At 28.6% G+C, this 18,335-nt stretch overlaps 1 protein-coding gene across 2 annotated transcripts in view; it reads right to left on the bottom strand.

Moving 5' to 3' along the window:
- Positions 1 to 18,335, bottom strand: part of LOC111620663 (guanine nucleotide-binding protein G(s) subunit alpha-like) — a 95,190-nt gene that overhangs the window by 7,094 nt on the left and 69,761 nt on the right. For both annotated transcript variants that reach the window (XM_023362639.1, XM_023362638.1), the window contains exons 5-6: positions 14,615 to 14,712; positions 6,479 to 6,533 (exon numbers count right to left, since the gene is read on the bottom strand). In XM_023362639.1, coding sequence (XP_023218407.1) covers positions 6,479 to 6,533; positions 14,615 to 14,712 — 153 coding nt within the window. The remainder of the gene's footprint in view (positions 1 to 6,478; positions 6,534 to 14,614; positions 14,713 to 18,335) is intronic.

An 18,335-nucleotide genomic window follows, 5' to 3' on the forward strand; every position in this document is an offset into this window, starting at 1 on the left:
ACCTATTTGTAAAATCTAAGTGACTTTAAACACAATAAAAACAGCACTATGTAGTTGGATACGACAGACATTACATTTTCTAATTGCATAGCTTTTGCACATAGATTTTCTTGATGGATGATGCGATGAGATATAAATAATTTAGAAAAATTCTGTTCTCCCATTTTTTGTTTGAATAAGGAAATGACTCCCTTATTTTTTCCTGTCATTGCTGCCACAACACTTCGGAAAATAATATTCAATTTAAACTAGACGAATTACATCAAAAAATATTTATTTATAATTTCTTCTAAACATCTCGCAGGCCGGATAGAAACTTTTCGCGGGCCGTAGTTGGCCCGCGGGCCGGGGGTTGCCCACCGTTGGTATAGATTAATTTAATTATAGTTATTAAATTTAGCAAGAGATGATGCCTACCACCTACATCTAGTGCCAAATTACTTAGAATTTAATTATTAATAGTAGTAGTAATACAGCACTATATAATCTGGCAATCATTTAACTTTAATATTAATTATTGAGTTTTAGATGTGGATATTTGTAAATCATAATGAATTTTAAAACAAAATAATAATAATAATAATAAGTTGCAAGCTCCTAGCACACACAGACTATTTATATAGACATAATTAAATAGCAACCATAATATACCAAGAGTTTGCACACAAATATAGATTATTAAATACCCAGATACCATAATACAAATATACTCCACAGGCAGTTTTAGAAAATGGCACACACAAAGTATACTATGGTAGAGCCATAATCACAAGTAAAACAATTCATCACAATAAACCTGACATCACTCTCATTGACAAATGCAGTAAGATTGCATATATAACAGACATCTCTGTTCCACTCAAAACATAAAATTGCCTACACTGAAAAAAATCAACTACACTCCATTCATTCAAGAAATAAGACAGATGTGGAAGATGGATAAGATATTTATTGTACCTGTTGTCCTCTCTTCTACTGGTGTCATAATACATACAAAAGTCTAAAACATTAAACCTTAATAAAAACATATACATGGCACTACAGAAAGCTGCAATATTCACATGTCACATTGTTGGGAAGTTTCTAGATGTTGAAACACATACCAATAACACAGAAGCTTAATGTTACACTTGTTTGGGTAGCTATGTCTTGACTTTAGTCAGGCATAGCACTTTGCACCAGCATGACATTCACAATAATAATAATACAATAGTTTGTGTGAAGTGAAATGAAACAGTTTTCAAAATGTTAAAGAATACTCATATGAATAAGAAATTCTAAACATTAATTTCATAAACTCTAGAAAAAGATATTTTTGCTAACAGATATATTGACTTGGCTAGTAAAACTGTACATTCACAAATATGGATGTTATAACTAATACATTATTTAGCAAATAATATATATTCTGATGATGAAAAATATATAATTTTATCCTAACAATAAGAATATTCAAAATCATTTGATCAAGTAAGTTATTTTTGTACAAAGAATCATTCTGTGTTATATTCATATATAAATCTCCACAAGACAGGTATAATTTTTATAAAAATTTTCAATGCATAAATAATTATATATAATGGTTTTTTGTACATAAATTACATTGGGAGAGTTATAAATTTTTTTTAAAGATTTAAAAAGAAAAAACAGTGCCAAATTTAGTATTAGTCTGTATTTCATAGAATTAAGTTGTTATATTACTTCATAGAATATTAAGTTTAAATTTCAATTTTCGGGTATTTTTTTCAGAAAAATATGATACATTTCATATAAAATTTCTTTTTCTAAAAGATAATGATGTGCTCATTTATTTCCATTTAATGAGTTCAAACTCACACACAAAAATTTACTAAAATGCTAGTTAACTTATTATTATTAAATACTTATTATTATTATTTATAATAATAATAAGTATAGAGCTATAAATATAAAACAAAACCTTCTTTCTTTATTATGATTTTTCTCCATCAATTCCAGCAAGTTAAATTTCTGTAGTTACATATTATTAAAAATTAAGTAATTTCACAATTACATGAAATACTGCACAATAATAATGTTGTATATTTTTAGTAATTTGTAACTCTAGTATTCTGAACTGAAGTGTAATGAGAAATGAGTGTAATTAAAAACTAGGAATATCATTTCACTCATTATGCAGAAGCAAAACAAAACTTCACTATCTCTTTCTTTTAAAAATTATTATTCTGAAGATAGTTTAACATTAATTTTAAGTACTACACATATATTCACACATAATACTATTATACTTGAAATTTTATTTGAAAATCATTTTTACTTGTATTACTTTCAAATTTAAATTTTTGAAAATTAGCAAAAAATATTAAATTAAAATTTTAATTTTAATTTTATGTTTTTGCTAATTCAAACTCTAACATTAATAAATTTGAATTATTAAGCATGCCTTATATTTTATACAAATACATAGATTGGAACACTTTTATGTTAAAAAAAACTATTAGGAAAAAAATTATAACTTTTCTCCCATATAATAAAAACAAATTTTATATTACTGCTAAATGTATATAGCCTGCATGTTTCATTAAACCAAATCTGTACACAAATACAAAGTAACATAAAAATCTTGAAGTTTAAGAGTTATTAAAATTTTAGAAATTTTTTAAATGTTGCTTTGTATTTGTCTACATACTGTATATTTTGATGCATACAGGACCTATAAATTTTTATGAAGTAGCCAAAATTTAAAGACCAATCCACAAATGAAGTAAACTTTTGATACAGCAAAAACAACTTTATACAAAACTTTTTTTTACTAAACACATTTAAAACTGTTTTTTCAACGGTTTACATAGGTCCCAATGCACACTGATGAAACAAAATGCAAAATGTGATAAATCAGAATTAAATACCTTTTGATAAAATGTTTTGTCTAGAGATGTTTTTGTTTAATCAGTGTGCACTGAAATGTTTTAATATCCAGCAAAATATTCTGTATGAAAACATTTTTACACAAAAAGAAGTAATTCATTGAAAGACATGATTATACAAGTTTAAGTATGCTCAAACCTGTCTGACATGCAAACATGGATTCTTGCTCAATGGGCAACCATTTTCTTATGTGCATGCATTTATAGCTGACTAGACACTTTACATCTATAGCTACATTTGCATACGTAGTTGATTATAATAAATTAAAATAGTAGCTCTCCTGTAGATTAGTGTCATTTTTATATTTTATCTTTCATTTACATTCTAAATGTTATTAAACAAAGCTTAATGAAATAAAATTTCAAAGTTTGGTTTCATATTGATATTTAATCAATTTTTGAAGAGTAATTTCTTCAATTCTTTTTTGATTAATTGGGTACATAAACATATTTTTTGTTTTCTTCCTGACACAACTACATCCACTTTAATATAAGAGTTGCAAACACTACTTTATCATTGAAAAAAATTGTGGTTCTATGAGGTACAATGCTGAAATTGCAACAGCTGATCACTGCATATGCACAAAAAAGAATGTAGCAATATGTTTTGTTTAAAGACATTTTCCTTGATCAGTGTGCATACAGCATTGAACAAAATGAATTTGCTTCAAGTTAAATCATTTTGTATAAGGACGTTTTTGTGGCATCTATGTATAGCCAGCCTTACATATTCTAAAGCAAGTCTACTACTAATGGACTTACTAACAACCTTAAGAGTAATTTGTTTAAGTCAAAATAAATTTTCTTACTAAAATATATGAAATTATCATATTATTATATGTATTCATGCATGAAATGAATCTTCATAATATATAGATCTATTTTACACAAATGGTGATATGATAAATTTATGCAAATGGAATAACTGACAATTCAAATTAATTGATAAATCAGAATTTTTACTTAAATTAATTAAACAACAAATTTCTTAAACTTCTTTTATATAATCAAATCTATATGCTTTGTTTCTTCAATAAATATGTGTATTCTTCCAGTAATCATATGTCTAATAAGGGGAGGCTTAAACATATTTCACAGATTTGTATTTGCCTTTGTATGGTTATTCAGGGGCACTAAAAAGTATCCTGCTGTAAAGCCATAGATTATCTCTATTTTTTAATCAAGAAAATAGTAATTTTAGGTCATATATACTTAATATTTCTAGTAATGTAGAATAACCATATGAAAGCTGATCCATGCCCATGATATATATTCCTAAGTCTCCCATTGTAAATCTATCTTTAAATAAACAGATATCAAAAATATTTGCATAAACTTTTGGTAGTCTTCAGAAAAAATTAAAATATTTAAGTACACACTGAATTTTTATATACATAATACAGATATATCTCGCCTTACGTCGGTAATTGGTTCCAGGAGAGGCGACTTAAGTCAAATTTACTTGTCTCCAAGCTACTTGTCACAAGGCTAACCCATAAATTATTATTCCTGGTTCTGTATTTTATTTATAAATGCATTTTTAATAATATATGGTTAATAAGAATCTATTTTAAGCTTACAAACAAATAAATTTTAGTTTTTAATTAATATAGTACAGAAAAAAGTAATCTAAATTTATGAATACATGTACGTACATACATATTTGTAAATGTACATGTTTACAATTTGGTGATATTTACAGTGCATTGCAGACTCTATTTGTAAATGTGGTTTGCTCTAAGACATTATAAAATAAAATGATTCTGTAAGGTTAAATAATAAATACAGTTATTAAAATTATTTTGTGATAGTAGAAAAAACTAATTTATGTTAAATTTACCAATATCAAGTGGCGCTGACGACGACGCCAAACAGTAGATATTGGAACTACCGCGGAAAATGCCAATATTGACCGCTAAATAAAACAACAACACAGAGTCACAGATGTTTTCATATTTCATTCTTTACAATTTATGATGATTATATTAACATTTACTGTAAATGTATTTGTGCACTTTTAACACTTTTTTTAGTGATATTACAACTTCAATATTTGTGGAGGACAGATTTTATTCTGTCAGTTTAAGTCATTTAATTCTTTACGAATAAAATGACTTAAATGGACAGAATAAAATGACTTAAACCTGACTTTTATTTTTCCATATATTTTTTGACAAATGATGTATAATCAAGAACAACGTAACTCAAGGTATACCTATATAAAAAACTCGAATACACAAGTTCATTATATCTATTTTTTTTTTTCTAATTATCTATGATTTAATAACAATACCATACTGAGAGAAACTCAGTAATTGGTAAGTGATGTTGATTTAAATTGGAAAATGAAACAATATAATTTGCTACTTAGTCCTGTTAGTTGTTTCATACAACTCTTTTGGTTTCTGTTATACCATTATTATAGGAAGGTGTAGTCCATTAGTTTAGACCAGCGATTCTCAACCTTCTTAGCTCTGCGACCCCCCAAATAGTAAATATAAATAAAATCAATATTTCACGACCACCCCAAAGAAATAATAACAGTAAGCCTTACTATTAGTAATTGAATTTTGACTGTAATTATAAATGTAAATTTTTTTTTATTTATTAAATTATTATTTTTATTTTTATAAATGTAATTTATAAATGTAAATCATCTTTTATCACTCGAAAAGAATTTGCTTTTGTGTGTTTCTAACGTAGATCCACGTATGGAGAAAATTTTAAATGAAAAACAAATGCAACCATTACATTAATTTCTTTTCTCTACATGTGTACTTATTGTAAGTAAAATGTTTATAAGTTTATAATAAATGATTTTTTCTCATAAAATGATTTCATTATTGTTTCGCGACTCCCCTTTAATATTAACGCAGTCCTCAGGTTGAAAAACACTGGTATAGACAGTAGTAAATTTTGATGATGCTATATAACAGAAAAAGACTTTTATTGTCAATAGTTGGAGCTAAAATAAGTGTGATTAAGCTATAAACAGTAAATTTTTAGCAATTCATAAAAATGTTAAGTGCCATTGAGAAAATTAATAATCAGTCTGTAACATTGTAATATAATTAAGTTAAACCAGCATTTTAAGGCATATTTCTTATCATTCAAATACAGAACATAACAGCATGCATACATCAAGTAAAATCCATTGACAAAATGTGTTGCAATACTTTCACAAAAGTTTTAAAAGATATTTTGTTAACGTTTCAAATTATTTTCATTTTTCATTAATCTGACAAATGTTAAACTACATTTTTTTGCATCAAATTCAATAATAACAGAGTAACCAGATTATACATCACAATACATTCAATGTAAATACAGAACATGACTTTTCCTGTAATATTTTGATCATCAAAGTATTCTGAAAATTAAAATAATAATTATCAATAACTATGATAATCAAAAGCATAAAAATTGCAACTTTAGTAACCAAATATATATATAAAAAAAATATTTATTAACTCATATAAAAAGTATTTACTATAAGTGATGTTTCAAATCCTGCCTTTGTGAAATTTTTTATAATATCATAAAATATATTACTACTACTACTTACTACTCACCTGTTCTGAAGGAGTGTAATCAGGTTGTTTTATTATATGTACTCTATCAAGGAAACTAAAATGAATAAATAAGAAACATTATAATTATATCTACTATTTATTTTGTAATACTAAAATTAAATATCAACTGTCGAGAACCAAAAGAGTATAAAACCAAAATTATGGTTTTCTAAATATTTTGATCTTAAAAAAAACTTCTGAAGAATTAGATTCTGTAATAATTGGGATCATTTGAAAATTATATCATCACATCTAAACATTTCATTTGAATCTTATTTTTGTTATTGAAAATTTTAAATATTTAGCAACAAATGTTTTCTACTGTAATAAATATATTTTTTGATTGATACTTTCTCACCCTTCAATACAAAATTATTGTAAATAAAATTTTAATGAAAATTTTTAATCTTTATTAAAATGTGTGACTTTTTATTGTCTTGAGGTGTTTAATTAGATGGTTTAAAAACATTTTTGCTTTAACATCACAAAATAGTAAACTTTCATATTTTTATCAAACTTAACTTGGAATGTTAAAATTCAATCATTTTTTTGTAAAACTAGATATAAATAACATTAATCATTTACATATTAAATTAAAGCATAAGCTCTGGAAAAGGACTATTCAAAGATATTAAAAATAACACAATTCCCATAAAATAAAAATAATAAGATTCAAAATCCCATTTAATTTTTAAATTTTGAAAAAAGTCTAGAAAAATAGATCATAAATATTAGCAAATAAAAAAATTAACATAACTGTTCTAATAATAAATAATGTCTAAGATTCACCAAAACAAAATGCTTTATTCAAAGCACTAAAATTATTTACAAGAAAAATACAATTGAATGTTTTCAAGCATTATAATTTACAACTTCATTAAAATATTCAAATAATCACATTTGGAAGCAAATACCAAATATAATAGAAAAGCTATCATCTTTACAATATTCAATTAGAAACAGACCAAAAAAAAATTAATCATTATGTAACAAAAACAAAATTAAGCAAAAATATTTTAAGAATAAGAATTTATTTTAATTCTCATCATAAAAAAATTCAATATGGATGTACTGTACAATAACAGATAAATATTTTGTAATCTTCATCACATTTTTAAAACTATGTTTTGTTTATTACACAGCAATTAATTTGTTTGTTTTTAGTATAATTTAGTTGTCAAAATGACTGTCACCACATTATTTGCATATCTTTTTTAATTTGACCATTTGAATATTGTTTAACTGAATAATACCTGAAAATGAGTTTCAGAGTGAAAAAACATTTGAGTGTCTGTTATTGTAAAAAAATTACTTTATTGTTTTGAATAAATCATTTTGTTTTGGCAAATATTGACAGCAGACAAAACAACATACAGATATTTCACTATTTTGTTTCTTTAACAGATTCTACACTATTGAATTATTATTGATAATATTCTAGCTATATAAATGAACTATTTTAACATAATTAATAGATTATTAAAGCATTTTAATATTGGATTGTCCAATTTGATATAATAAATATGTTATAATTGAATAAAAATTATAAAATAGTGTACAGAATAAAAATAATTTATGGGTTGAAATGATAATGGGTTATATCAAAATATTTTAATAGAAGTTTTACTACTTTTTCAACTTAAAAAAAATTAACACCTTAACATACAAAGATATAAATATAACAACAAAGTTGTCAATCCGTATCTCATAAGGTACATTAGTTCACTCTTAATGAGATATCATAATTAATGTTATGAAATTGGATTTAATATATATATGTAAACTGCTTAATGTCACTTTCTTAATTATCATTAGTTTATTTTTATGATCTTTCTCTTAAAAGCTTTAAAATAATCTTTAATAGGTTCTATTTCTTTTATTCAAACAAAATGGCACTTGTTTAATGATGTTATTTTATTAATCAATGAAAAATGTCTTCAAAGTCTTCAGTGCTTTTATGACTGTTAGTCTAATAATATTTATAAATTAAAAGTTAAAGATCTTTCCAAAACAATTCCTATTTTGTGTTGTTGATGATGACACGTTATACCACCATGTTCTTGAGATGGCCCACTTAATATGCTATAATTTGTTTTTTCAGTTTAATGGCATAGTCTTTACTCAGGGAAGATGGGTCCCTATGGACAGCCCTGTATCAAGGGACCTATGTGAAATGGTAGTAAGACAGTTGGAGAGAAAAATTCTTCCACAGTTCCACCCCAACACTCTTCTGTACAAGAGGTATATAGATGATATCATAATTTTTTGGAGAACAGTGCCGGATTTGACAATCTTTGTTGATACTATTAACAATAACTAATCCCTACAGGTTTACCCTGGAAGTGGAACAAGTTAACCCCTCAGAGGTCCACTTCCTGGACATAAATATTAGAGTGTAGGAGTCAGGCATCCACACCTCTGCATTCCATAAACCAGGCTCGATGTCCGCATACATACCGGTAAGGTCACGTGACCCTTTTCCTTACAAGATTACAACATACAAGGCTTTAACAAGTAGGGCTTTTATGCATTCTTCTACTCTTCAAGCCCTTACTGCCAAATTAATGTTTATACAGTGCTTAGCCTTTGCTGTATAACCTATGGGTAACCCAATGTTACCCGTAGGTTGATTGAACATTACTACCATACACACTTAGCATACAATCCTGCAGTTTATACATTGAGAGATAATCAACCCAAAGATGAAGAATGGGTTCCTATTACATTTAATTCATACTTAAAATCATTGTGTACTGAGATTGCCAGGAAACAGCGGGTTTGTGTCACATTCAGGAGGCACCCAACTATTTTTGATATCCTCCACAATGGGAAAGACCCTCCCAACCCAAACCAACTCCCTGGCATATAGTGTCCTCATTAGGGACAATAGATACAATAAGAACCTGGTTTACATTGGCTCAAATATGCAGTCCTTAGGAGTCAGATTACAGGAGCATCTCACAGACATACAACATGCACGAACTACCACAGTCCTCACTACATGTGCTGGTGATCTGGACATCGAAGCAGACTTCAACCAGGCGAGGATCATCCTCGCTTTGCCCCCCACTAAGTACCTAAGATAGTTAGAGATTGTGCACATATTTAAATCTAGTTTCATTTCTACGTGCATTAATTATGAGGAGGAGCTGGTTTTGTTGATGGCCTGGCAGGTGCTGATTGACACCAATGTTTAAACATTGATCTCTGCTAGGCATCTGAATGTGCAAGCGTAACATGACTTAAAAATTTCTCATGTGTCTGATTCGAACAATTGTTCAAATGGTTGTGTTCCAAAGCTTTTATGTTCCATTGGACATCCATTTAACACCTGAAGAAGAACTCTGGGGAATTCTTCTTTGGGTCTTTCTTCTGGGCAGTTCTTCTTCAAAATTCTTCAGTTCAATTTGCCACGAAAATGTTCATGACAAATTTTTGTTTTGTTTTTTCTTTGAATACCGGTCATCAGTTCATAGGGTAAGTTGTTGACTATTCCCCAGTGTTGTGTGTTTTTTTTTTACTTTCAACTGTTATTAGTTTAATGGTATTTTTTATTTAATTAGTTTAAATATTTCTGTAGTTGAGGCAATATTTTATTGAAGTGTTCTTTTATAGGAAAGTAATCTTGCAAAAATTTATCTGTTATGTTTCTTCTACTCTCATTCTATTTATTTGTTAATTTATAATNAGGTAAATATTGAATATTTTGTACAGAAGCTATCTAATATGGAATACAAATACTGAAATATCTCATTGGTAATAAGTTTAACATAATCAAATACAAAGAGAATGTTATATTTGAGTATGGATACGTTTCTATAACAACAAACTTTATTTACGAATTAAAAATTAAAAATTAATTAGACACATCTTTTTAATCTTTTCAGTACGGCTCAGCAATTGCCAAAAATAAAAAAAACTTCAGCAACCAGTTGCTTAACTTTCCCGGCAACATTTAAATCTGTGTGTGGCGCCAGATGTTAAGGTATTTTACTTTAAAATTTTCAATATTTTTAATCGTTATTACATGGAAAAAGCTTAATGTTGAAGGTGGAATCAAGTTTTTGTAAATATTGAAAATGTTAATAACGACTAAAATCGTTATTAAATTCGAAATTATTGGAGATATGACACACGATTTTTTCAATCTCCTCGACTTTTATCAAATCTTCCTCAAAAATTTTTAAAAATTTCAATCGAAAAGGGTAGCAGTTTTTACAGTTTAAGATGGGTGATAAAAATCTTTTCCCCACACATCCCATTAACGTTCATATATATATAGAATACTTAAACTTTCAAACAAACTCACGTTAAGAAAACTTTACAGCAAGATTATTTTTAGTGATAATTAATTAGCCACGTTTAGTCATTGTAAAAAATGAAAAGTACTCAGATTATTAAATATACTTATGTGGGAGTCGGACTTGACAAAAATTTGGAGAAAACATTTATTTTTCGTCTTTCAAAAAATGTTTCCATTTTTTATTACTGGAGAATGATCGTATCTCTCTCTCTGGAGTTGTTCCTTTCCCATGGAACTCATCATATATGTATTTTCACTTTGATTAATGTTTCTAACATTTTTTTGCCATACTAATGTGAGAGTTGGACTTGACAAAAATTTGGAGAAACCATTCATTTTTCATCTTTCAAAAAATGTTTCCATTTTTTATTACTGGAGAATGATCGTATCTCTCTCTCTGGAGTTGTTTCCTTTCCCAGGGAACTCATCCAATGTGTCACTGGGAACTAATAGAAAAAATTCCTGATTAGGGAGAAAGGATAACATGATTTGGAGGTATAAAAATGAGTGGCTCAAGGACAAGGGAGTTCAGAGCGTTTGAGAGTTCACGAAAGCATCAACAAGGTGAACAAAAAGAGAGGTATCATCGTCAGGCTATCAAGAATTTTTCGTTAGAACTCCATTGAACTCCCCGGATTATTATATCCTCCAGTTCTCCATTGATTTGACCACCATTCAAGCAAAAGGAAAATATAATGCCTTCCCAACTGCTCCAGCCAACCGAACTGAAAGTAAGAAGTTCCCAATGACCGACCGAACAAAGTTCATCGATCCGAAAGTCCGCATAATTAAGTGCATCACAGGTATCTATACCAACCCGCTGTTTCTTGTAAACTATCTCTCTTGACCGTTATTCGATATATGAAGCTACGTATTCTATTTAGTTGAATTAAATCGGTTATTTTAGTTGTTAACCTGATTGATTCACTTCCAAGCCCACTCTCAATCCTCCTTCATCCTGAATCCGACTGCCCACGCACGTGACCATTCACACAAATTCCGAATTTGCGGCAGTTAAGGTTTCTGTGTCTATCCTAGAAGACACAGTGGTGTCAGTCCTGACAAAGCACTAAAGAGGTGCCGACCCTCTGGTCACACTAATACAATTAATCATTGTCCTTGCATAGATTTTACTATCCAGTTTAATACCATATTTACATAGTTTTAAATCTACTTACTGTTTAGAACAATGTTTATTAAACTGAATAAGAATACTGCTGAGGTATACCAAAACATTTCTGGTAGTTTTCAAAAAAGAAATCTAATGGCTGCCAATTATAATTTTAAATTAGCAGTTTTTTCAATTTATGCCTAGATAATTCTGAACTTTTCAGACCAAAGTTTTTAACAGCTGCAGACATTTCTGCAGATCTCAGACAGTGTTAACAAAACTCTGCTTTTCTACAATGAATAACTTCTACTAAATAAATGATGCACTGTTCTATGAAAGTAAAAATGTCAACTTTTTACTATGGTTTAGTTGTTCAAGTATGGTTGGATGACCATCTACCAGGTCAATGGACTGAAAGACGGAGGCCTCTTAAATTTTCACCCCATTTTATTTCTATCTGTGGAATCTACTAAAAAGCAAAGTCTATATTTAAATCAATCCTGAACTATTAACAACTTGCAACAAAATATAATTGTTTGCCATACTAATGTGAGACTTGGCAAACATTGGACATTTTCATACAGGACAGTATAATTCAGAAATGCAATCTTGTATCCCTACACTTATTGAAAATGTGTATATCAGTCTATACCAGGGGTGGCCAACATGCGGCTTTTTGAAGGATTATTTGTGGCTCTCGATAAATGTACCCGAGTTCCCTTTTCATTTTGTGTTATTATATTTTTAAAAATTATTATTGTTCCGTATGTGTTTCAAAATGTCTTTTAAATTACTAACAACAAATATGAAAGACTAAGTGCAACATTGTAACAAATTTTATTTCTGTCCAAGTTAAGAATGATATGACTTATCGAAAACTGCGCGAACGAACATAAACAGTGGCGTAATCGTCCATTATCGACCGACTCCAGACCGATTTTGAATTTGTAAACTGTCATTGCAATGGACAATTGACATTGTGCTCTGGAGGAAACAATTTGTATCACTCTTACTACGAATATAATTTACAATCTGGAATTTTTTGCATACCTTTTTAATACGTATTTAATTGCGGCTCGCGAAAAATTTCAAATTTTGAAAAATGGCTCGGACTATCAAGGAGCTTGGCCACCCTGGGTCTATACATTAAAATTCATATGTAAAGACTTATTAAATGAGCAGTTTGAATACTATTGCAGCATGTATTATCATATGTGTAAAAAAAAGGAAAACTGAATTTAACATTTAAACATTCTTTTTAAGTTAACTAATGTTTGTTTTAGCTAATTTTTTGTTTATCATTTAACACTGAGGAAAGATATGATATTACTGCTGAGATTACTACTACTTTCTTAAATTAAAAAAACATTTCTATGTAAATAAACATACATTAATGATAAATACATGCATACACAAGCAAAAATAGCCATACTCAATTACAAAAAAAAAACCCAGTTTGCTGTTGTGTAAAAAAAAATTACAGATAATTATACAATGATGGCACCAAAAATAGCAACAAAGTTGAAGAATGTTTGGATCATCTGTTATATACAGTAATACCTCGACTTACACGAACCTGGAGTTACGCGATTTTCAAATCTCGTCAATTCATCTTTTGTTTGAGCGCCACGCAACTCTTGATTACTCATTCCCCCCACATTATTGTTCAGCTTACATGTTTAGACATGTGCGCGGAATCGACACATAGCTACAATTTATTTTGTGTTATTTATTTCTGTATTTGTTATATCTACGGAGACTCGAGACTCTGTGGTGATTTCTTGTAACAATGAACGACAATATAAGATTAACGAGAATATTTATTAGCTTATATACACCCGACTTGGATTTTACACACATTGAGAAATTATACCTCGACTTACGCAAATTCGACTTACGTGGTTATCGCTCGGTCCCACCTATCGCGTAAGTTCGGGGTATTACTGTACTTGTAATAAATGATTCAAAAATATAATTTAATGTAACTATAACTGTTTAATCATATTACAAAAACCACAACACAAAAAGAGCAAAAATATCTGTATATCTTTACATACAGTCAAACCTTGATACAATGCCTCTCAATAAACCTTTTTAAAGTGTCAACGAATACTTGTAAAGAATTTTCACCATAAATTTTAAATAGAGAATCTTGGAGTATCTGTAAATTATTAAATGATAATTTGACATTGTGAATGACATTGTTATCACCAAATCATAAAGACTTTAAATCTCTCAAAAGCTCAAACTTATGTGTAGGTTGTTATTGTATATCATTTTCATTGTTTGAGGTTCCTCAATTTAATACCAATATCAGAGATGACATTAAACCAAGATTTGAACGTACTTAGATTTTCTAGTTCTGGATAAGATAGTTACACTGTCTAAACCATGGGAAAGGTTTCTAACAAACTAATAACCTGATTTAATAGAGTTCAAATTTCAATCAAAAATTCAGTTAATTATTACAGTTTCTTAATAGCTAATAACATTCCTATCTTTAGTATCAAATTCTTGTAATTGTTAATAAATATTTAAAATAATTTAAACAAAATTAAACTGCTACCTTAATTAAATTATTATATGCTATTGTCAGACTAAATACTATGTTTGAGTATTTTATTGATATTTAATAATTTACATTTTGTTAATTATTCAATTTTATTTTTATTTATTAAATAGAATAATGTAAACTACTTTAGAAATAAAAAGCTTAACTTACTACTTTGCACAATCAATAAGTTGGTATTCATTTGATCTTTCATATGCTGTTTGTACTCCTTTATCTGCCCAAAGAATTTCTGTATGTTCATAAAATTCCTAAAATAAAATACAGTATACTCTCTGTATTGTAACTTTCCATGATATAATACCTCCCTATTGTAACTATTTGTGATTTATCAAAATAAATGTAAAAATTTAACTTTTCTTATTTGTTACAACTAACAATACTAATGGCTAACAAAATATTTGTTACAATACGGAGGTTTTACTGTATAACAGTTATTCAAATTATATTAATTTTAAAACTAATACTTTATATCACAATGATTATATACAAAGTGATTTGAGGTATAAATTGTACAATATGTAACTCAATAAATAATCTAGCAGATTGTTTGGTACTACAAATTATACTACATATTAAAATATATTTGAATTTATATATTTAGTTTAGCATTACTTAAAAATAGACAATAATCAATTTATTAATTTTGTTTACCTAAAAAAAAAAAAAATCACTATTACTTCCAAAATTGATGTTATTTCTTATTAATATAAATATAACATGTAACATCTTATTCATGGAATTTTCTAAAATAAATTATAAAATTGATTTTTGCTTTTCAGATGTTATCATAAAGTATTTTAATGATCAAATAAAGTTCATTGCCTTTCTAAATGAGATGTTTAAAACTTGTCAAAAATTCACATACATTGTTTAATACAATGTATGTGAATTTTTTAAGAAAGAAAGAAAATATTAATGTTCATATATTAATATCAAGGAATTTCATTTTATTATAGAAAACTTTTATTTAAGAAAAAATTCATACTAAAGCGTGAAAATATGGAAAAGTTTATAGTTTATTTAGGATAAGCATACTTTTAAATTGGAGCATTCTATACGCTAAGATACAACATTTTGTGAACGAAAAACAAAAACTGATTGTTTACAAGTGCACATATATACCCTGAAAACAAACCAAGATTGGATTAGATAGAACAATACAACATTCTTCAAAAATTTAAAACAAGTCTTTGGAAAATATGTAAAATTGTATAATAATAAATCAAAAAACAATCTAAAATAAGATAAAATAACAATTCAGTTTAAAAATGTCATAAAATTAACATTTCTATAAATTCATTCTAAGTCAAGAAAGGATCCAAATTTACATATTGAGCAATAGATCTCCTTTTTTTCTTGTTTGATCATCAAACCCTTGGAAGTTGTAATAATTAATTCCTCAACAATTCTAACAAGAAATCCTTTACCATCAATCATAATCAACAAAACTTATCCCATTTTATCTACATACTTTTTTGCAGAAAACCTACTGGTATGCCAATTAAGACTATCAAATGGTAAGCCTGAGTTTGTCTTAAAATCAAGTCTGTTTTAATCAAAAGACAAAGTTCAGTTGGCAAAAGGTTTACCATTTGATGGTCTTAATTAGATTACTGGCAGGTTTTCTGATTTATGTGATATAAAGTCTGCCATAATGATTAAAATGCAATTTTAAAAAATTGTAGACCTATAAATTCCCACTGTCATCTGTCCGTATTTCCTTAATCTTGAAACCAGAGTTAGTTACATGAAAGTTAAGACTAGTGTAGAAAGCTTAGAGGCAGGAGGCCCTGATTAACTATATATGAACTTCTGATTCAAACTAGAAATCACATTATTTTAATTCAAAACTTTTCCCCTGAAAGCAGTTAATAGATAACTGGCATGACTTTACTATTAAAGGAAAAGTATGATGTACAGGGGCAAGACACTATGATACTAATTTGAGGTAGAGAGCATATATTTTAAATTAAATAAATTAAAAATATGATTAAAAATTGCAGCCCAGCATTGTGATGATGTCATAATAAATAATTGCTCATTTAGTTTCTAAATTGTTGTATGTATTTACATCCTTTTCCTGAAAGGGTCATCTGTTCTAGAGTTGTGGCAATCCTAGGATCTGTTTGATATCCCTTAAACTTGCATCTTAAGTCATGGTCACACCGAGATTTCCAGCTGCGCAGGAAACTGCAACAAGCACTAGTCACATGCGTCTTCTCGTGATCATACATTGTTTGCTGGCATTGCAACTCAGAAACGTGTGACCTCATAATAAACTAATGAAATGAGCTTGTTTTTGACTACTTTTGTGAATTTACCAACAGTTTACACTCTACTTCAGAGTATTTATGGAATAACTACTCACTACACCAACTTAAAAAATTAAACACACACAACCAATTTACTGTGATAACATCAAAAAAAAATGAACGTTTTAGAACCCCTTCTGGGCTCTGCATCGGGTTCTAACAATTTTTAGACAGAAATTTGATTAACAAATATTCATTAATCGAATTTCCGTTAAAACCCAATGCAGAGCCCAGAAGGGGTTTGAAAACGTTCGTTTTTTGATGTTTTGATATTACCACAGTAAATTGGTTCTGTGTACATAAGTATTTATGGAATTTTACCACTTTTCTTATTAAAATGGCAAGCAGTCCCTTTTCTGCAATGAATAAAAGAAAAAAAGGCAATCATTTTGTTAGAGCTGACAAGAATACACAAAGAAATAAAATCTTCGATAAAACATAGAATTAAAATACCACAGAGTATTCATGAGCCTGAATAAGCTCGATCAATCTCAATTCTGTAAAAGTATCAATCCTCTTACTTCTTGCCATGATGATGATGAACTATTTTCAATGTTGCTACCATATGATGTGGCACAAAGGCATTTGCTGATTGGATGCACGTTTGCAATCAGCAAGAGTAGAACAAACCTTTTGTTTCTAGTTTTGGTTGCAATCACGCTGGTTTTTGAAGAGGGTTTACTAGATAATGAGAACAATCATCACTTTTGCAGTTGTCTGCACGGTTGAAAATTGCAAAGTGTGACCATGGCTTTAGAGATCTCAAAGAACTATCTACATCAGCTCTTTCCAACTTATTTTAATTGTAGAACTCTTTTCACTTTGAAAAAGTTTTGATATCATGACAATTTTTACTGAAATACATTTTACTGAAAAACGGTCTTTTTGCAAACAAGTGCGAATGCTGTTTCCACTCTTTTGCTGTTGCCAATAACAATCTGCTATATTTATAATATATTAGTATTATTAGAATATATTATTAGTGTATCTGAAGTACAGAGCACCCGTTGGGATTCGGCTTGCTCCCTTGTTTATTAAGTACATCACCTCAGGGCAGGGTATTTACATTTATTCAAGTGTTGTGCAAATGGCTTCTAAAAAAACAAAGGTGATTTCAATTTTAATAAAGCAAGAAATCATCAGAAGGAGTGAAAGTTGACACGGACTTCCTTGTCAAATGGGGAGAGGTTCAGGAGTTTACCAACACTCACTATCCAAACACAGCTGAGGCCAACACGATCAATGATCTCTACATACCAACCGAATGCCGAAAATCTATCGGGCTAGTTTAAGGCTAATTACTAAATAAATTACGTAACCAATTTGGCTCTAGAGGTAAGCGTTAGGCGCCATCTCTTATTAACATTAATAATTATAAATAAATTAATTAATTTAAATAATTTAGAACCGCTGGGAGAAAAAAACCGTCGATGGTTATATACTGTAGTTAGCTTCTATATGCTGGAAGAGGAAATAGGACTGGAGGTCCTATAGGAAATAGGACTGGAAGATAGCGTAACTGGCAACGCATCTGAACGGTAAGCAGGGGTTGTGGGTTC

This window comes from Centruroides sculpturatus, unplaced genomic scaffold, assembly GCF_000671375.1.
Source record: "Centruroides sculpturatus isolate CEXI.00-Female unplaced genomic scaffold, Cexi_2.0 scaffold194, whole genome shotgun sequence".
Classification (NCBI taxonomy): Eukaryota; Metazoa; Arthropoda; class Arachnida; order Scorpiones; family Buthidae; genus Centruroides; species Centruroides sculpturatus.